At 35.5% G+C, this 17,554-nt stretch overlaps 1 protein-coding gene across 1 annotated transcript in view; it reads left to right on the plus strand.

The window, feature by feature from the left end:
- CSMD1 (CUB and Sushi multiple domains 1) overlaps positions 1-17,554 on the plus strand; it is a 1,279,784-nt gene that overhangs the window by 1,244,140 nt on the left and 18,090 nt on the right. The window contains exons 58-64 of the mRNA XM_067294827.1: positions 5,543-5,719; positions 7,298-7,477; positions 8,807-8,980; positions 9,911-10,084; positions 12,417-12,490; positions 15,741-15,852; positions 16,951-17,130. Of these exons, the coding sequence (XP_067150928.1) occupies positions 5,543-5,719; positions 7,298-7,477; positions 8,807-8,980; positions 9,911-10,084; positions 12,417-12,490; positions 15,741-15,852; positions 16,951-17,130 (1,071 nt within the window). The remainder of the gene's footprint in view (positions 1-5,542; positions 5,720-7,297; positions 7,478-8,806; positions 8,981-9,910; positions 10,085-12,416; positions 12,491-15,740; positions 15,853-16,950; positions 17,131-17,554) is intronic.

Raw genomic sequence — 17,554 nt, forward strand, 5'->3', positions numbered from 1 at the left:
AGAAAATTTAAGCTGTGAAGCAGAAAATTTAAGTTATGCAATATCCCTTCTTCCCCTGCATGAAGGCATTAAGTGTGGTATGATAGCAGCAGTCAGTAGCAATTAATGGTGTCTGAAATGCTGCTTTTTTTTTTTTTTTTTTTTGCTCCAAACTTGTTTTCAGTAACAAACCTTTCAGGTTTTCTCTTCTCCTTGAATTGTTTTTCGTTTAGTATAAATAATGAAGAGAATAGGAGGAGAGCATATTTTTACCCTTACACCCTATGGGTAAGGTATGTCATGGTGACAACGTGATGACTAAACCCACTGATTTTAAAACTGGCTTTATCTCAGATGTTTTAATCCTGCTTGTCGATAAACATAGTTGATGTTTATTCCACCTGTCAGGAAATCACGCGCTAGGTAAGCGCTTAGTGTGTTAATACCTTTCTTTGAGGCTGTGGTTGTTTGGCAGATGGGGCATCTGCTGAGGTAATAGATATAGATCACCACAGACCCAAAGAAAGCAAATAACAGCCAAGAACACTGAAAAGGTTTCCTGTCAGTACTTATTTCCTCATAAGCAGAAAGGAGGAAGAAAGAAGGGCAACTATTAAAATTGCCACTTGCCAGAAGTTACTTCAGAATTGACAACCATGACTCCACACTACTTCTGACATTCCCAAAATTGGCAACAATGTCAATAGAATCAACGACTTTTTCACTAGAAATTTTGATGTTAAATGTTTTCAACTATAAGTGCTCTGAGAAAGTGTGAGGAGGTCTAAAGACAAAGCAGAGAGGAGCTCAGGCATTCTCAGAAGCTCTAAAGGAATTCTGTTCTGCAGAATTCTGAGAACTGTTATTTCTTCTTTAAGAAATTCCCTATTAAAAAGAGAAAAGTATATATTAGATTTACATCAATACTGGTACTGAATATCATGCCTTCATAGAACCATGAAGATCTGCGTAAATGGAACTAAAATAGCACATGGCAGTGAAATCAGCATGGAAATGCCATAGAAATGGCATTTCCCTTCATAATCTCTAGCACACCCTCTTTCAGGCTTTGGGCTGACCAGCTGTAAGAAACTTTTAGCATGCTCATGGGCTGTCCGATCCCTTTGGAGGTCATCATATCAGGTTTCTGTCTGCTTCACTTCACTTCTTTCCAGAAAGAGAAGTGAGCTCAGGCCATCACATAGTGGATCCTCAGTGCTAGGTCAGCAACTGATAGCTGGAAGTAATGGATAAGCACCAGTATCTATATGTTTCATTTAATTTTCTCTCTCTTTTACATTGTTTTAATTTTTAATGGGCCAATTGTATCCATTCCAAGTAGTGACAATTTTGCAGCCCCCCTTTTGTAGCCTCACAAGTACTGTACACATTCAGTGGTCGTACAAGATAAATCTGTAACAATCCTATTACATTAGCTACAGCTGAGATAACCCTGTCTACTAATATGGGAATACCCGAGCTAGTTAATTGGTAGCTGATGGACTCTCCAAGAAGTAGGGCAAATATTCAAGCTGATTCTTCTATTTTAATAGTTTTGAGTGGCAAATCTTAAAACATTTTGTGAAATATAGCCTCCTGACAAGGGAAGAGACAATACTTTTTCAACAAAATGGTAGAGAAGACTTAAGAGAGATACTTGCAAAGGTAAAATGGTCATCAAACTGTTTAAACAGCTAGAGTTTCAATAATTCTGTGAGCTCAATGGTTATCATGAGGAGATATCCTGGCATTCGGCATATAGCATCTCAAAAGATGTTCAAGACACCACACCGGATGGAGTAATCAGCAAAAGATTAGATGAAGTGCTTTTCTACCTCAAAGACTTACAGTCTGTGGTTTTGTTATGCACTGGCAAGCATTCTCCCAGAACTGTATCTAGTATAGGTGGCAGCCTGGGACAGGGGCTCTTTCCAGTAAGCAGTGTAGTCACAGAGCCAGAGGATGGTCTCTGTATTGTTAAGGTAAGTGTAAGAAATGGACTAAATTAGTATCCGTATAAAACACTTTTATCCATCTTCTTCGCTGCAGTGAGATATTGGAAAATATGAAGCACATTCAGCTACACACCTATAAAAGAAAAGCACATGTCTGGTTTGGATGCACTGATCAGTGCTGTATCTTGGCTAAAAAAATGAATTATTCTAGAGTATGTTCTATTTTCATTTCCTTGGCTGAGTTTGTAGTGGACTATGGAAGATTATTATTCACTGCATCACAATCAATAGAGATCACAGGAGTTGTGGTTATCTTTCTGTGAGCAAAAGCAAAAGTAATTTAAAATGTTGCTGCAGTGAAGGTTGCAGTGACCAGTTACAAATCAATGTACACATACACTGTTTACTAGGTGCCTCGTACAGTCCTCTTGTGTTTAGACTCAGGTCAGCCAAATCTCTAGGTCTAGCAAAACACTGGATATAGTCGTATCAGATTGTATCATTGCATAAATGCCCTAAAATTAAAAAAAAAAATACAGGCAAATCCTTTACGGTTTCTGCTGTACAAAAAGCACAGATGATTTAGAGGCAGGCTGGAACTCCTATAGAGATAGCTGGAAGGTATGGAGATACCTGTGGTAGTTCTGGAGCAGAAAAAATCAGGGTGTCTGGTATTGAATCACTAGTCTAGCCCACAGAACACCGGAATAGAGATAATTATGAGAAATACACCTCTTTCATTTTCCTTTTGCCTGAAGGCCAGGAAATTCCAGACGTGAAGCCAGAAGAGTAGGTTTACCTTGATAGAGCTTTCATTTGTCATTTTAGAGTGAAAAAAAAAAAAAGAAAAAAGAAAAAGAGAGGAAAATCAACCTACCATATTTTTTCTATCATGCAGCTTCTCAGAGGTAGAATCTGTCTAAACTTAGCTATCACAGATTCAGCTATCATAGCTGTCATAGTGATTGTATGTTCCAGTTGACACAGCTGAATGATATAATGATCACAAAAAGAAAGGTTAATTGAATCAAAGGCTATTTTCCACGTTCAAATACAGTGGTAAATGAAAAGAGAGCATGGTCTGTGGAATTAGAGGTAATAAAGGCAATGCCATTTACATTCAGTAATTTCCTGAAGGAGTTAGAGTTTTTCAAACTTGAAAAACAATACTGTGCATCTTTTTTTGATCATGTTGTTACACATGCCATACTGATGGAATTACATATCCCCACTGACATAGATCACTTAATGCTCCTTGCTCCTACTTCATTCACAGGGGAATTTTCAAGTTCCAATTAATTGGGGTTTTTTTTCCATCAAAAGTTGAAACTATTTGGTACATGAAAAGTGAAGAAGACTTCATTAAAACAAAACCATTTATGAATTACTCTAAATATCAATACTAATCTTAGTCATTCTAATTGGCCGATTATGTGCTGTTTTAACAGAATCCTGTAATCTATAACTATCAGCATAAATAAGAAAACTTGATCATTGTTCTCAGAACACAATTGAATTAAGCAAATATGAGGAAAAGTAATAAGCAAAATAAGTATTATATGTAAAGTGTTAGGATTGTTTTACATTCAATTAACGTCAAATTATTTTTCTGTCAAATGTTAAGCACCTTCAGACTGTGTCCTTCCATAAATTCCATAAATACATTTAGACCTAGTGAATGCATGTAAGCTCTCTTAATAAAACTTGGTGTCGTACCTTGACCAGTGCCTGCATGTTGTCTTTAATTTATTATATTAGCATTTGGAATGGAATTCCTCCAGTTCACTAAAGAATTGGCTAGTTTGAATTTCGAGAGATATGTATATTCTATATTCTTTGGTGTGTTTCCTCTTTAATGTGTTCACTGCACAAACTAATTTAACTGGTTAAAGGAACATTTTATTGCTGACTTCTCCACATTGTATTTGCTATACTCTTTATGTATGTTTATGCATTCAAATCTTCAAAGGTTGTTGGATCATCGTTTCTTATCCTTGTGAGTTAAAATTGTATTATAAGGATAAATAAAAAAGAGTGTACTCTAGCTGATCAGAAGACAGTTTTTAAACTTTCTTTCATCTTTTTTTTTCCTTTCTTCCGTTAATGTTTCTTCTTCCATATAAAAATTTGCTTTTTCCATATCAAAATTTTTCCATATCAAAATTTGCTTTTTCTGTCAGGGTATGTCCAAAGCAAGCTTACAGTTAGAAACAAAAATCACAAAAAGCAAGATGCAAAATTTCTTCTACTTTTCCTTCTTTTGGAGGAAGGACTCATTACATGTGTAAAATGTTAAGGGAGTTAAACTGTTCAGGCCACTTTCATCCTTTGCTTATATGTGATTTTCTGATGGCTCCCACTATCAAAGTGAATGGAATGTTATTTTCTTTTTTTTCTAAAACATATCTTGTAACAACTTGCTTAACGCTGATAAATTTCTGCTAAAACAAATCTTTAAAAAGTTGAAGTTGAAAAAATATTGAAGTTGATAACCATTCAAAACGTAATCTGTCACTATTCCTGTGATGCTATAATAACTCTCAAACTAATTCTACTATTAACTACCAATTTAGTGATGTGGTACATTTAATATTCTTTTAATTGGAATTGCATCTTTTCCAAAATTATGTTTACTGAAGCTATGCAGATGTTGTGAAAATGTGCTTGCAAACATCTGGCCTCCTCTATATCTCAAGCCATTAAATTTAAGCCTGTTATACCCATATTTGAACTGATAATTGGGTTAGACTAAATCATTTCAGTTCTCAGGGGGCCACACTTTTGATCTCTTGAGAAGAAGGAGTTGCCAGTTCCTGAAACCTCTGCAAGGGTTAGTTTAAGTATGTCCTTCCAGTTTTAGGAAGCAATTCTTGTTCCATGGAAGATGAAAGAACATAGCTTGATTTAGATACACATTTCTTCCTAATTCTTAGTTAATTCTGTAATCACTTAACCCCATGATAATTTCATTTTATTCATAAGAAAAGGAGTGTTATCTGTCCACCCTTGGAATTTATCATACTTTCTCCAGGGTCCTGTCTGCAGGGATGGTCAAATCAAGATGCTTTAGACAAAGGTTGTTATGAAAAAGTCAAAACAAACAAAGTCTTCTCATATGATTGGCTGGTCCATGGGAAAAAAAATCTACCCTGACACAAATAAATCACTTTCTGAATCTCAGATTTATAAGGCTTAACCACAGTTGCCTTAATATAGGGCTATAGACAGGCAGAAAACAGAAAAGCATACCCAAGGGCAGAACAGGGGCATTAGGTGAGTCAGAAAGTGCTGAATGAACTTTCTTCTGTCCAGTGACCATAATGGGTAGAATGTAACATTTACAAGACTCAAGTGCACTGTCATATTATCATATTAATTCCCTTAATTTCTTACACATGTATTGTGAAAGAGACCAATGAATGTTTTTTATACTTACCATCTGTAATTAATCAAAAAAAGTAAGATATTAACTCAAAAATACAGCTGTTAAACATTTTCTTTTAATATTTGCTATAACTTTTTAATAAGGTAGGCTCTTTAAAAAGCATTGACCTTCACTTTTCAGTTCTATAATAGAAATATTGACTTCTAAAACTTTTTCTTGGCAGCTGTATCTTGTGGGAACCCTGGCACTCCAGCCAATGGTATGATAATATACAGTGATGGAATATTATTCTCCAGCTCTGTCATCTATGCCTGCTGGGAAGGTTACAAAACTTCAGGGTTAACTACTCGACATTGTACTGCCAATGGCACGTGGACTGGCACTGCTCCAGACTGCACAGGTCAGAAATAGCTTTAAAATAGTAAGAAGGCCAACCTTTCTATGAAAAAGGATTATTTGATTTGATAAAAAAACTTTTCCCTATTTCTTCTTTCTTGTAGTACATAAACATTTTATTTGCTTAAAGGGACATGCATTTCTTAACACATACTAGATGTTGCCAGAAATACCTTTTTAAGATAGATACATTGGTAACTTCTCTGTGTTTGTTTACCTCATGAATGCATATATTAAAAATATTGCATTGTTCGTAAGAATAGGTGTTTCTTCCGTGTTTCCTTTAGCCTTCTGGTAGCTTATGTACAGGGGATGAAGTGCTGGTAGCTCTAAATCAGATTTTATCTAGTTGGATTGCTATATCAGTCTATGTTGTAAGTTAACTAAGTCTGACCTGACCAGTAAAGATTATGGCCATTCTGCTAAGGACCAAGTGTCAGGGAGCAGCAGGGGTGGACTGCTCCACAAGAGAAGGCGAGCTGGCAGCACAGGGAGGCAGCAAGGCTAGCAGGGGCAGTGACTTCCCTGACGAGGGCAGACCTGCAGGGGCAAGGAGAGCAGAGCAAGGTCCGGTGACAGTAACCTGGGCCAGTCACAGTCCAGTGATCACCAGGCAAGTCCGCAAGTGGACAAGGCAGGTCCAAGATCAAGCCAGGAGGTCAAGTCTGCGATGTAAATGGCCAGGCATAGGCATACCTGCAACATAGCTCAGGCAAGGACCAAGGATGAGGATTTGAGCTTAAATGCAGCTCCTGAACAAATGGGGAGAAGAAGCCTAGACAGGGCTCCTCACAGCTCTCTCACACACAGATCTTTCCACAGCCGTCTGATCCCAGGTTACAAGACCATACCACATCAGAGCTGGCCTGGAACGCAGGCAGCCAGACCCCTAGAAGGGGGGAAAGGAGGTGGCAAAGGTTGTTGCTGCACTCAGGGCCCCAACGAGCAGGTTACTCAAAAAAAAAAAGAGGGTAGCAACATAGAATCTGTTAGAAAGCTACATACCATTCCTTGAGAGAGGTGATGTCATAAAATCAAGAATTATTTATCTGACATCACCTCTCTGATGTACAAAGGCTTCTTTCCAGGACTAAGCAAGATAAAGCTTCTCTGTTAAACATTAGACGTAGAAATTAGATTCTGAGCTCAGTGGCACTAATACAGAAACAGGAATTTCTTAACTCCATTGGAATTTCATTATGCAATCAACATTTGACATAATGTGACAAAAGTGCTAGCATGGAGGAAGGAAAAGTCCCAACAAAACCACCATGTCTAAGTGCTAGCATAACAAGCTGAAGTATCAACAGAGCTGGTTTGCTCTGCGTACCAGAGTTTATTTCAGGAACTGAGTGCATTTGAGTGCAGTATTTGGCTCAGAATATTGTAATATCTTAAAAAATATGATTTTTTTAGCTTGAAAAAAGAATACATTTTTGATTTCATGTGAAATACATTGATCAAAATTAATAACTAATAACTCATAAAGGAACATTAGCTATATATGATTGTATGTATGTTCCTTCAATGTTTCATTATATGGTTATTAAAAAAAAATCCTGTATTTTCTTTTCTTCATTAGTGATCAGCTGTGGAGATCCAGGTGCATTAGCAAATGGCATTCAGTTTGGAAATGATTTCACCTTTAATAAGACAGTCAGCTATCAGTGCAATCCAGGATATTTGATGGAGCCTGCTGGTTCATCTACCATGCGTTGTGTAAAAGATAGTGCTTGGAACCAGAGTAAACCAATTTGCAAAGGTTTGCTTTTGAACTTAAATAGTTCACAAATATTGTTCTGATACTGTGGAATTCACTAATCAGTGTTTTTATTTATAAAAGAGAAAAATTGTCAAAGCATCCTCTGGGATAATTAACATGCAAATACAACTAAAACATCCAGATAAGTATTTGTGTAAAATTTTTGTTTATGTTGTAGATATGATGTGATATAAAGTCAGTTAGAATACTGACATTAATGACTGCATTAGAACCAAAGCACTCTGCAATAAGATTATCAGAGCACTAACTGAAAATGCTAAGAATGCAATACTCATTTTCCTTTTTTGGACTCTTTTATCTCAGATTAAAGGACCAAAATTCTCTAAAGGGATCCTGCAAACTAAACTTTCCATAAAAGAGAATTCACTTGATGAAGTGTTACAGTCATCATAAGTAGCCATAAAGATGCTTTACAAATACCTAATTACAAGCATTAACATATAGGTCATAGAGAAATTGGAGCTGAAAGGTGAATAAGCTAGCCTGGTGAAAATTCTGAGCACTGCTTCAGCAACTCAGGGAGTAAATTTAACAGCCAAGGGCATCTTCTTCATATAAAAGGCTTAGACTGCCAACCTATCCTATACCGCTTTAAAGTGTTGTGTAAGTCTAGCCTACTAATTAAATTTTGGCGTACGTACTTGACTAACCACATTTTATGTTGTAGAAATCACTGAATCATTTCACATTTCTATTCTTTGTTGAAAGAATCAATGTATAAATGTAAACTTGGTCATTCCAGGTTTCATTGTTTTTAGCACTCTTTCAGAAGCTGGAAGACATCATAGATCCGTCAGACCCATGTTGCATCAAAGGGTTATAAAGAGTCTTAGCCACATAATTACCAGTAAAGTCAATGTCCATTGTGTGATGAAAGCCTCAGAAAATGAGAAAGTAGATACAGTCATACTAAGGGCTTTAAATAAAGCTGCACAATTAGTTTAAAATAAAATGCAAACATTTATTGAAAATATATGAACAATACATTTACCTAGCTCAGTAGCCTGTTGCCAACAATGATCAGTAATGAATATGTAAGGAAGAGATTAAGAACCACATAAGATGTATACTCTTCTGTTTTCCAGTGGCCTAGAGTCCAGGAACTTCCTAAGCCTAGAGGTGATGTGTTTTGTATTTAAATTGTTTTTCTGCTTATTACCAGCTGCTCTGTCAATACAGACATGTTTTACTGGAGCAGAAGAGCATAAAATAATCTTCTTTTACTTACAAAAGCATGACTAGATATGATACTACATTCTCTTACATCCTATAAAATCTTGAAATTCTAACTTTTCTCTTTGTGACCAGCTGTCACCTGTGGCCCCCCTCCGCCAGTACTCTATGGGAAAGTGGAAGGATCCGATTATCGCTGGGGTGCCAGTGTGAGTTACAGTTGTGCAGAAGGCTATCAGCTATCTAACACAGCTATTCTCTCCTGTGAGGGCCGAGGAATATGGCGGGGAGACATCCCACAATGTTTGCGTAAGTCTTCTTGGCACAATTATGATGGGCTTCACCAAACTATCTCAGGCTGCAGTCAGTTTCTTTCTTACAGTTTAAAAAGATCTTCGCTGGATCAGGTACTACTACTGCAGGATCCTCCTTCCTGTTTCCATAAAGCATACTCTGCTATGCAATTGAGTGGTTGTACCCATTCAAGATCAGGGTCTTCTTCCTTTCTCCAAAAGTCACCTCCATCTCTTATTATCTAATTGAACCCAACACCATTTGCCTTACTGACCTTTTTATTTAATGTTCTGACTGAGTTTTGGTGAACATGATTAAAAATTTTCCCTTAAACTTTTCATTTCTTTTCTCCATTTTCATTTCCATTAACAGGTGAAAATATGGATCCTAACACTTAAGCTCATAGCCTTCCTCTGTTTTCTTAATCCTTTTTTCTTTTCTGAAGGCGAGTATACACCCTTTTATTTTGCTTGTATTTGATTTGCAGCTTCTTCTAAAACTGTCAATTCTTCTCCTCCAGTGCCTAAAGTCTTGTCAGGACTCTGACAAAGATTTTTCCTTTTACTTAATGAGGGCAAAAATTTCCAGCCTACTCACCTGAGGGCAACTGTTCTGAAAACTGGATACATTTTGAAGCATTACAATATAAAATTGTCTTCTTTGAGATCCAAACCTAATCAGTATTTAAGTGTCTCAATTAAAAGGTCTGGTTTTTTTTCAGGTTAAGTTTTATGCCTATAATAACAATGACAATTAATTTTAAACTGTTAGCAAAAATTTATTTGAGCTATAATCCTATACAGATGAATGAACATTTGTAAGATAGCATTTGCACTCATATTCAGTGTGTCTGACTTGCAGCTAGAACAATGGAGAATGCTTCTGAGCATTGTTGAAGCATGTTCAGTTTTTAATAATTCCTTTCTTTCCTTTTTTATGTATTAGCTGTGTTTTGTGGTGATCCTGGTACTCCAGCGGAAGGACGCCTTAATGGGAAAAGTTTCACCTACAGATCTGAAGTTAGCTTTCAGTGTAGACCCCCTTTTATTCTGATAGGCTCCTCAAGAAGATTCTGTCAAGCAGATGGTACTTGGAGTGGAATTCAGCCAACATGCATTGGTAATAATTACCATTACTTATTCTGTTTTTACTGAGAATATTCTTGATAAACTATTACGCTTTCATAAGTCTAGCAATTAGCTTTCCAAATATAGAAAACTTCTATGTAGTATAAAAAGAACCAGAAAAATAAGGTTATATTTTGAGTTATTTTAGGATAAACACAATCACATGTGAAGTCATTTGTAAATTTACATGATTGCTTGTCTGCTGGAAATGCAGAATGTCAACAAGTGCAAGTGCATAAATTTGTTCCCTCTATTTTTGGAATCTTTTAGATACACAGAAGACTTTTTAGTAAATTAAAGACCAGATTCTATCACTGGAGAGTTAAAGGCACTTGTTAGAATCAATCCTAAATCAAAAAGCTCTTTGGACCTTGCAAAAGTGGCTTGTACAACGCAAAAAGATGAAGTTTGTTGGGTCTGATCTTTTGAGATTTTGATAAACTGCTGAGTACTGTCAGCTTCTTATTGACTGACATGCAAGTGATAGGCTCTTTGCATGTAACATAATCAGATTATAAGAAATACTGGACATCTGTAACTCCCATGGACACAAGCGTTTGCCCAACTTGGTGTGATTTACTAGAGAAAATGATTTTGGTGTGATAATAGAAGAATCCTCTGATATTTTCTCAAAAAATACCTTCAGATACAGACTGTAGCCCAATTATATGTTTCCCTGTGACTGAGATATTGGCTCTGTGGAAGAGCTGGTGTGGGCACTTTGGATGGAGGTTGCAAGCAAGATTATGGAAAGCAGTCTGTATTTGTGAATTGTTAAGATATTAATACTCAATACAATTCTTAAAATAAATTCAAAACTCCTTCAATCCATAATCTTTATAATGAATTCAGCTAGGTATATTACATCTGTGTTTTGTAACAGTGACAAAAAGGTCTAAGAAAACAAAATGTGATGTCTATAATGGAGAATCAACTATGAAAATGTCTTAATGAGTAAACTTCTAATTCATTTACATTTTATATAGCACAATATAGAAGTATTTCCTTGTGTGCACAGCAAATGCTGTATCAAAGAGATAAACTTTATTTTACACCATAGTTCTTAAACTATTGTAATAGCAAAACATTAGAGCATCTGAAATATTTACAGATAGCATAGTTAATGCAGTTGAAAATTAAGATCAGTGAACAGGGAACTGCCTATAAGCACCACATTCCCAAATGATGGCATCATTTTCTACTTCTGCGTGTTGATCATTCTTTATCCTAGCTGAAGACTGCTTCGTTCTTTTCCACTATGTTTGTTTTTTCTGATGAGACACTTCTTAAAAAGTCAATTCTGCTTCATATTTCTATTATTAGCAATGGCACTCCAGATGATGGTAATTTGTAAAAAGTTCTGGAGTTGCTCAGTGTGTTTGCTTGTTTTTTTTTACTTTTGAACTTTTGAAACCTGTAGTATATGTCAGTCCAGCTGATGATGATGAAGTTGTCCTACCATAATTGAAACTGGAAGTTGACCTAGAGGGAAATGGCATATCACATTATTGGGTTACAGAAGACTGAAAATTGTTAAGGTAAAATATAGGGCCAAGTTGTGTTCTTCATATTGCAGTGTCAGCACAAAAACAGAGCTGGTTGCCAAAAGGGTATAACATAGTACAGAGAGATGCATGAGATCAGGTCCTGTGCTGTCTACCTGGTGGATGTGATGGGGGAACCCCAAACCAAATGCACCACCAGAATGTGAAGTCGACATCAATTAATCAGAAATAATTTCAGGCTGCTTTAAATTATACTGGTGAAACTGAGCATTATACAATTATCTAAACTGTGTTGGCATTCCTTTTGGGGGGGTCTTTCCCTTCTTCAGCATCTCCTCCTATAGAGGAGATTCTGTCAAACAATTAATTATTTCATTTGCTATGAGGAAGCGGTTACATTTTTTTCTGTAGATTTAACCATTAAGCTGTTCTTTGGAAAAGAAGAGAAGGAAAATATGCCTCTGTATGTTCCATCTACACTGTGACTAGTACTTTAGGAGGATGGGATATATTACGTATTCAAAAAGGTTTAAAAGGATAAACTCAGTAATAATGAATACAAACCTAATTCTGAAGTCTACAATGCCAAAGATATCTGCAAAAAAATACTCTTTAAATAATATCAATGGACTGAAATAAAGTACTGTAATTTATCTTTGAAATTTAATCTGGAATAATAATGTATTGTATAGCAATACATACATTCCATTAATAAAGCAAGTCTTGTACTCACCCGACATTGATGAAATGACTTAATTTTTGCAAACGGTTTTAGCTTTCTGTACAATAATATCTTCCATGTTTCACATTTTACATTAGATCCAGCTCACAATACATGTACAGACCCTGGTACTCCACATTTTGGAATACAAAACAGTTCCAGAGGTTATGAGGTAATTCTTTCATTTGTTTGTCAGCTTCCTAAAATGAAGATGTATTTAATAATTACAAATACCTTAAATTATCTGTAGGCTTAAAGATCTATTGTAAACCTTAGTAAATTTCCACTCCTTTTTAATAGAAACTCGGGCTTCATTCTGAGTTTTTTTTTAACATACAGGTTAAAGAATGAGCTTCTAACCTTGCAATATATCATGCGTTCAGTTCTTTGGGAGAGTTCAATACAGAGGACTATTTATAAATTGATTACACAATATGATATGACATGATATAATTACTTTGCTTTATGACCATAATTCTTTCATACATTGATGAATAGTCAGTAAATACCTAACATCCCAAGACCTGTCTGATCCAAAGGCCATGTAGTCCTTGACAAAAAAGTCATCAAGTGGCTTACTAAATTGGCAATTGATGTTTACATTTTATTCACAGTCAAAGAAGATAAAATTATTCTATGATGTGTTGGATCAAGGTTCTCTGTGATGAATGTCCATTTTATAATTTCCAGATTCCCCAAAATGACAATTCATAGAAATGACTGAGGAAAAAAGTGCGTACAACAGTGATCAGTCCCTAGTCTTTGTTTAGATTGATTAACCTCATGTGAACAGATTTTTTCAGGTATAAATATTTGTGATTGGAATATGAAATATGCTCTCTTTGAGTTTCCTGCTTATTTCTGAACCTAGTACAGTGTGCCATATGGTGTTACAATCAAATTCAGTAGAACTTAAAAAAAAAAAAAATCCTTTCTGTAAGTTCCTCTGCTTTTTGGTGAAATCCCTCTCCTGGAATTGTGCTGTCCATCTTAGATGTGGTTGGCAGCTCCTTTCTTCACCTTTAACTTCTACCCAGCTCGCAGGTGCCCAGGCACTTTCGCCTCAGCCACATCTTGTGGCCTCACCCCTGAGGTGGATCTCCTTCCAGCACTAGGTGCATCTGTTGTCTCATCTTGAGCCTGTGCTTGTCCCCATCATCTCTTCAAACACAACTCCAATCTGTGCCTAATTTGATTCAGGGTTTTTCTCCTTCCCACTTTAATCTGCTTCACAATAATATAATAATATTTAAATAATAATTTAATATTTAAATATTAAATATTTTAAATGAATATTAATATTTTAAATATTAAATACTAATTTAATGTTTAGATCAGAGTTGTGCTGCTCCAGTTCCTCTGAATACAAAGACTAAATTTTTCTTTTCATTCACTTTTGGAGGCAGTGGTAGTTCTTTGTCTGTTCAGGACTTGGCCTTTCTTAAGTATATGCTTTCACTCCCAAACACAAATAGTGATAACTCAGGGTTAAAGTTATGCATGTATGCATTACTATGGTCAGATCACAGTCTGGCACAACAAGATGTTGACTTCTCTGTGATTACTAGTGAAGTAGATTTTTTTTGGAATATATGACTAGTGGGGCTTCCAGTTTCTGTGACTTAGCCAAACTTCTATAAACCAGCTTTTAACAGTTTTTCCTCATCACAGAAAGATGTGATGATAGGCAGGAGACCTTTGAAGGATTTTCTTCCATCTACCAGCATCACTTCTGTCTTGCCCTGGTTCATTTTGTGGTTGTTGTGCTTCACTGCTCTGTAACTGTTACAAATGCCTCAAGTGTTTTTCCCCCAACAAAAGAGTGCGCTGCTTTTATTTTTACTTTTTCCTGTAGAAAGAGAACTACCTTCAACATAGACATTTAATTTTTCCTTGACCTTCTGGATCAGTGAAGAGATATTTGCAGCTCATCATTACTTACTGATTCTATAATTGGTAATTTTATAAGAAGCAAGATGACTTAGAAAGTCAAGACCAGCTACATTCTGTTCTGGTCTCTACTACAGACATGCTGTGTGTCCTTGGAAAGACACAGAGATGAAAATATTTAAAAATAGTTAAAAGTAGATAACCCTATAAAACCACATCAGTAATTTGACATTTAAAAATAACAGTGGATTTCCCAAGCCACTTCAGGTAGAACTGGAGCTGCATTTGCTGAACATCTATCATGACAATCTCTTTTTGGGTAACTAAATGTATATTTAACTTAGGTAGCCACTTTTGAAAATACTGCCTTTTGCCTCACTTCTTTTTTTTATTCTATTGCACTGATTAGGTATTTTTTAATGTCCATTGAAGTCCTCCCATGATTTTTGCATTATATAACTATTTGCCTTTTTATCCCTGCAAAGTATTTTATTAGTATTCATTGATTACTGTTCACTTGCAACACGCTTATTTGCATTTTTCCATGTGGTGTGTTACTCAATAAATTGAACAATATTAAACAATATTTACTTTTTTTTCATTTTACCTGATCATATCTCTTGCCAAATTGTTTTATCCAAAACCAAAGCAATTTCTTTGTGGTCATCTCCACATCCTCAAGTATCCTGGTCTGGACTATTCTGGATACTTTTTTCAATACCATCAGTAAGTCCATTTTACTAGAACGTTCCACACAATCTCTTTCTCTTATATTATGAAAGTTCTTCCTTCATCACAGCATCTTTTTTATCCAAATGTCATGCTTTTCTTTTCTCAGTGGAACTCTAAAGAAAGAGGGTTTTCTCACTTTGTGCCATTTCTTCTGAAAAACCATCGTCTTTTGCAGACCAGTGTTTCACCCCTCAGAAGAAAAGTCATACCACAATTGACCATAGTAAGGCTTTCCATATCATCAGTCTGCGAGCTGAACATCTCAAGCAAAACTTAGGTAGTTTGTAGTAACAAATGCAATGTAAAGAATTGTGGCCCAGAATTTTCTCTATTGAATTTAATTGTGGATGCACTTATTCTTTATAGTTTTTTCTTTTTCCTTTTTCCTCTTAAAAACAGTTTTAATAAAGATGTGCAATATGAAGAGAAACATTTAAAATAAGTTTTATGGTCAAATCCTATTGAAACATGTGCAGTGGTGTACAACAAACAGATACGTCCATCATTTGGTTGCTTCTGTCACTCTGACAGACTAATGAGTTGAAATGTATGGGTCTCATTCTTTTCCATGTTCACAGCCTTGTCAGTGTTTTTGCACTTACTGCTTTCAAATAAGATTATGAAGGATCAACTACTCAAATTTTTCATGTCTCATGTCATAAAAAAAGTTTAATTCTATAAACTGTAAACAGAAGCCATTTTTATTTTTGAAAAATCTCTTTAGTAGCTTATGACTGTATTGATATCTGACTACATGTGGTAGATGCCTATTTCATCTAATATCCTATTTTGGTCCCTAGGTTGGGAGCACAGTCTTTTTCAGATGCAGGAAAGGTTATCATATTCAGGGGTCTACCACCCGTTCTTGCCTTGCTAACTTAACCTGGAGTGGCGTACAGTCTGAATGTATTCGTAAGTCTGATTTTCTTATTCAATTAGTTTGTATGCTATGCAATTTTGAGAGTTAAAATCAATGCATATGGAAACTTATAGTAAATAATATGCCACAAAAAGTCAACTTCACTTAAAAACAATATGCAGTTTACCTTATTTGTTTCCTTTTCTAAGAACAGAGATATATTTAGGATTATTACTTTGAAATAGCTTTTTTTAGATTATTATTTTTCATGGGGATCATAATAATTCTATCAGTTTTACTCAAAAAATGTCTGTCCTCATTAACCCCACTGCATTAGTTGCTTGAAGTTAATCTAGTTTCCCTGTGTGTATATTGGATTAATAGAGAACAGAAAGCGTCATTCAATATGCATGGGGATATTTTGTTGGCTAGCATTTTGTGAATCAAACTTGAACTCACAGAAATTCTGCTTTTCTGGCCTCTGCATGGTTATATAAGTGATTAGTATATTTATATCTGTGTATTAGTTGGAGAACATCAAATAACCATTGTGTTAAAATACACTGATCTAAGCTAGAATTAGTCCATTAGAGTGACCTTAGATTCTTACCCTATTTCAAATTAACTTTGAGTTGTTATAAATGAACATCATGGAGCACAAAGAAAGAAGCACATTGAGCAAAAGTATCTGTTATAATTGATGTACTATGACAAGTTCTTCCTGTGGAACCTTTATTTCATTTGAAATTTATAGTGAATTTATTTAGCACTATAACCATTCTGTAATTTTCAAGGTTGTTTACAATTTTGAATGGAAGTGATGCTTGAAGCTGTGACAGTACCATAATTCACAGGACCAATCATTGCAGAAAGTGCAATGGCATGGGCCTTGACTTCCCTTCATTTTAACTCTTTTCTGCCTTGCTGTTATGATTTAATTTCAGTATATTGTTCAAAAATATGTGACAGTATCATTTCCATCTTCCCACAATAATAAAACTCTCAGAGTATAACTGCTTCTTATAAATGCAAGCTACTTGTCATTTCTAAAAGGTGTACAAAGTTTATCTAATGAAAAGGGATGGGTTGGTATGCACTAATCCTGTGGAAAAACTGCCATCACTATTTCTAACTAAAAAACCCGTTTGCAGCTCATGCTTGCAGGCAGCCAGAAACTCCAGCACATGTCGATGTGAAAGCAATAGATCTTCCTACTTTAGGGTATACTTTGGTGTATACCTGTCAGCCAGGATTTTTTCTTGCTGGTGGATCGGAGCATCGGACTTGTAAAACAGATATGAAATGGACAGGAAAATCACCTATTTGTAAAAGTAAGTCATTGCTCATGTGATATGTTATGCCCTACTTGGTTGGATTTCATTTTTCCCTTGCATTTTTATTTTATATAATAGGATTGAATTTGCCCAGTTACTGTTTAAAAATGCATGTGACACAGTAGCTTTTACTTTTTGAAAGAAACAGTAAAAAAAATCAAAGTGAACATAGTATCTGGAACTCACTGAGGAAAATATGTGGGTATGTGTGAGTAAATGTACAGGCACACATATATGTCTTTACCCATAACAACACCAAAGAAAAACTAAATAATATAAAGTATTACTTTTAACTACGTTTTCCTTATCTTTCTGGCACAGTTTCAAAGAGTATTTCAATGTGCTCAATGTTTAATGTATGATTTTCAATTAGGGACAAGAACAGAAGGTTATTTTTTGGGAGGCAGATTTTTAGATTCAT

Source organism: Apteryx mantelli, chromosome 3, assembly GCF_036417845.1.
Source record: "Apteryx mantelli isolate bAptMan1 chromosome 3, bAptMan1.hap1, whole genome shotgun sequence".
Classification (NCBI taxonomy): Eukaryota; Metazoa; Chordata; class Aves; order Apterygiformes; family Apterygidae; genus Apteryx; species Apteryx mantelli.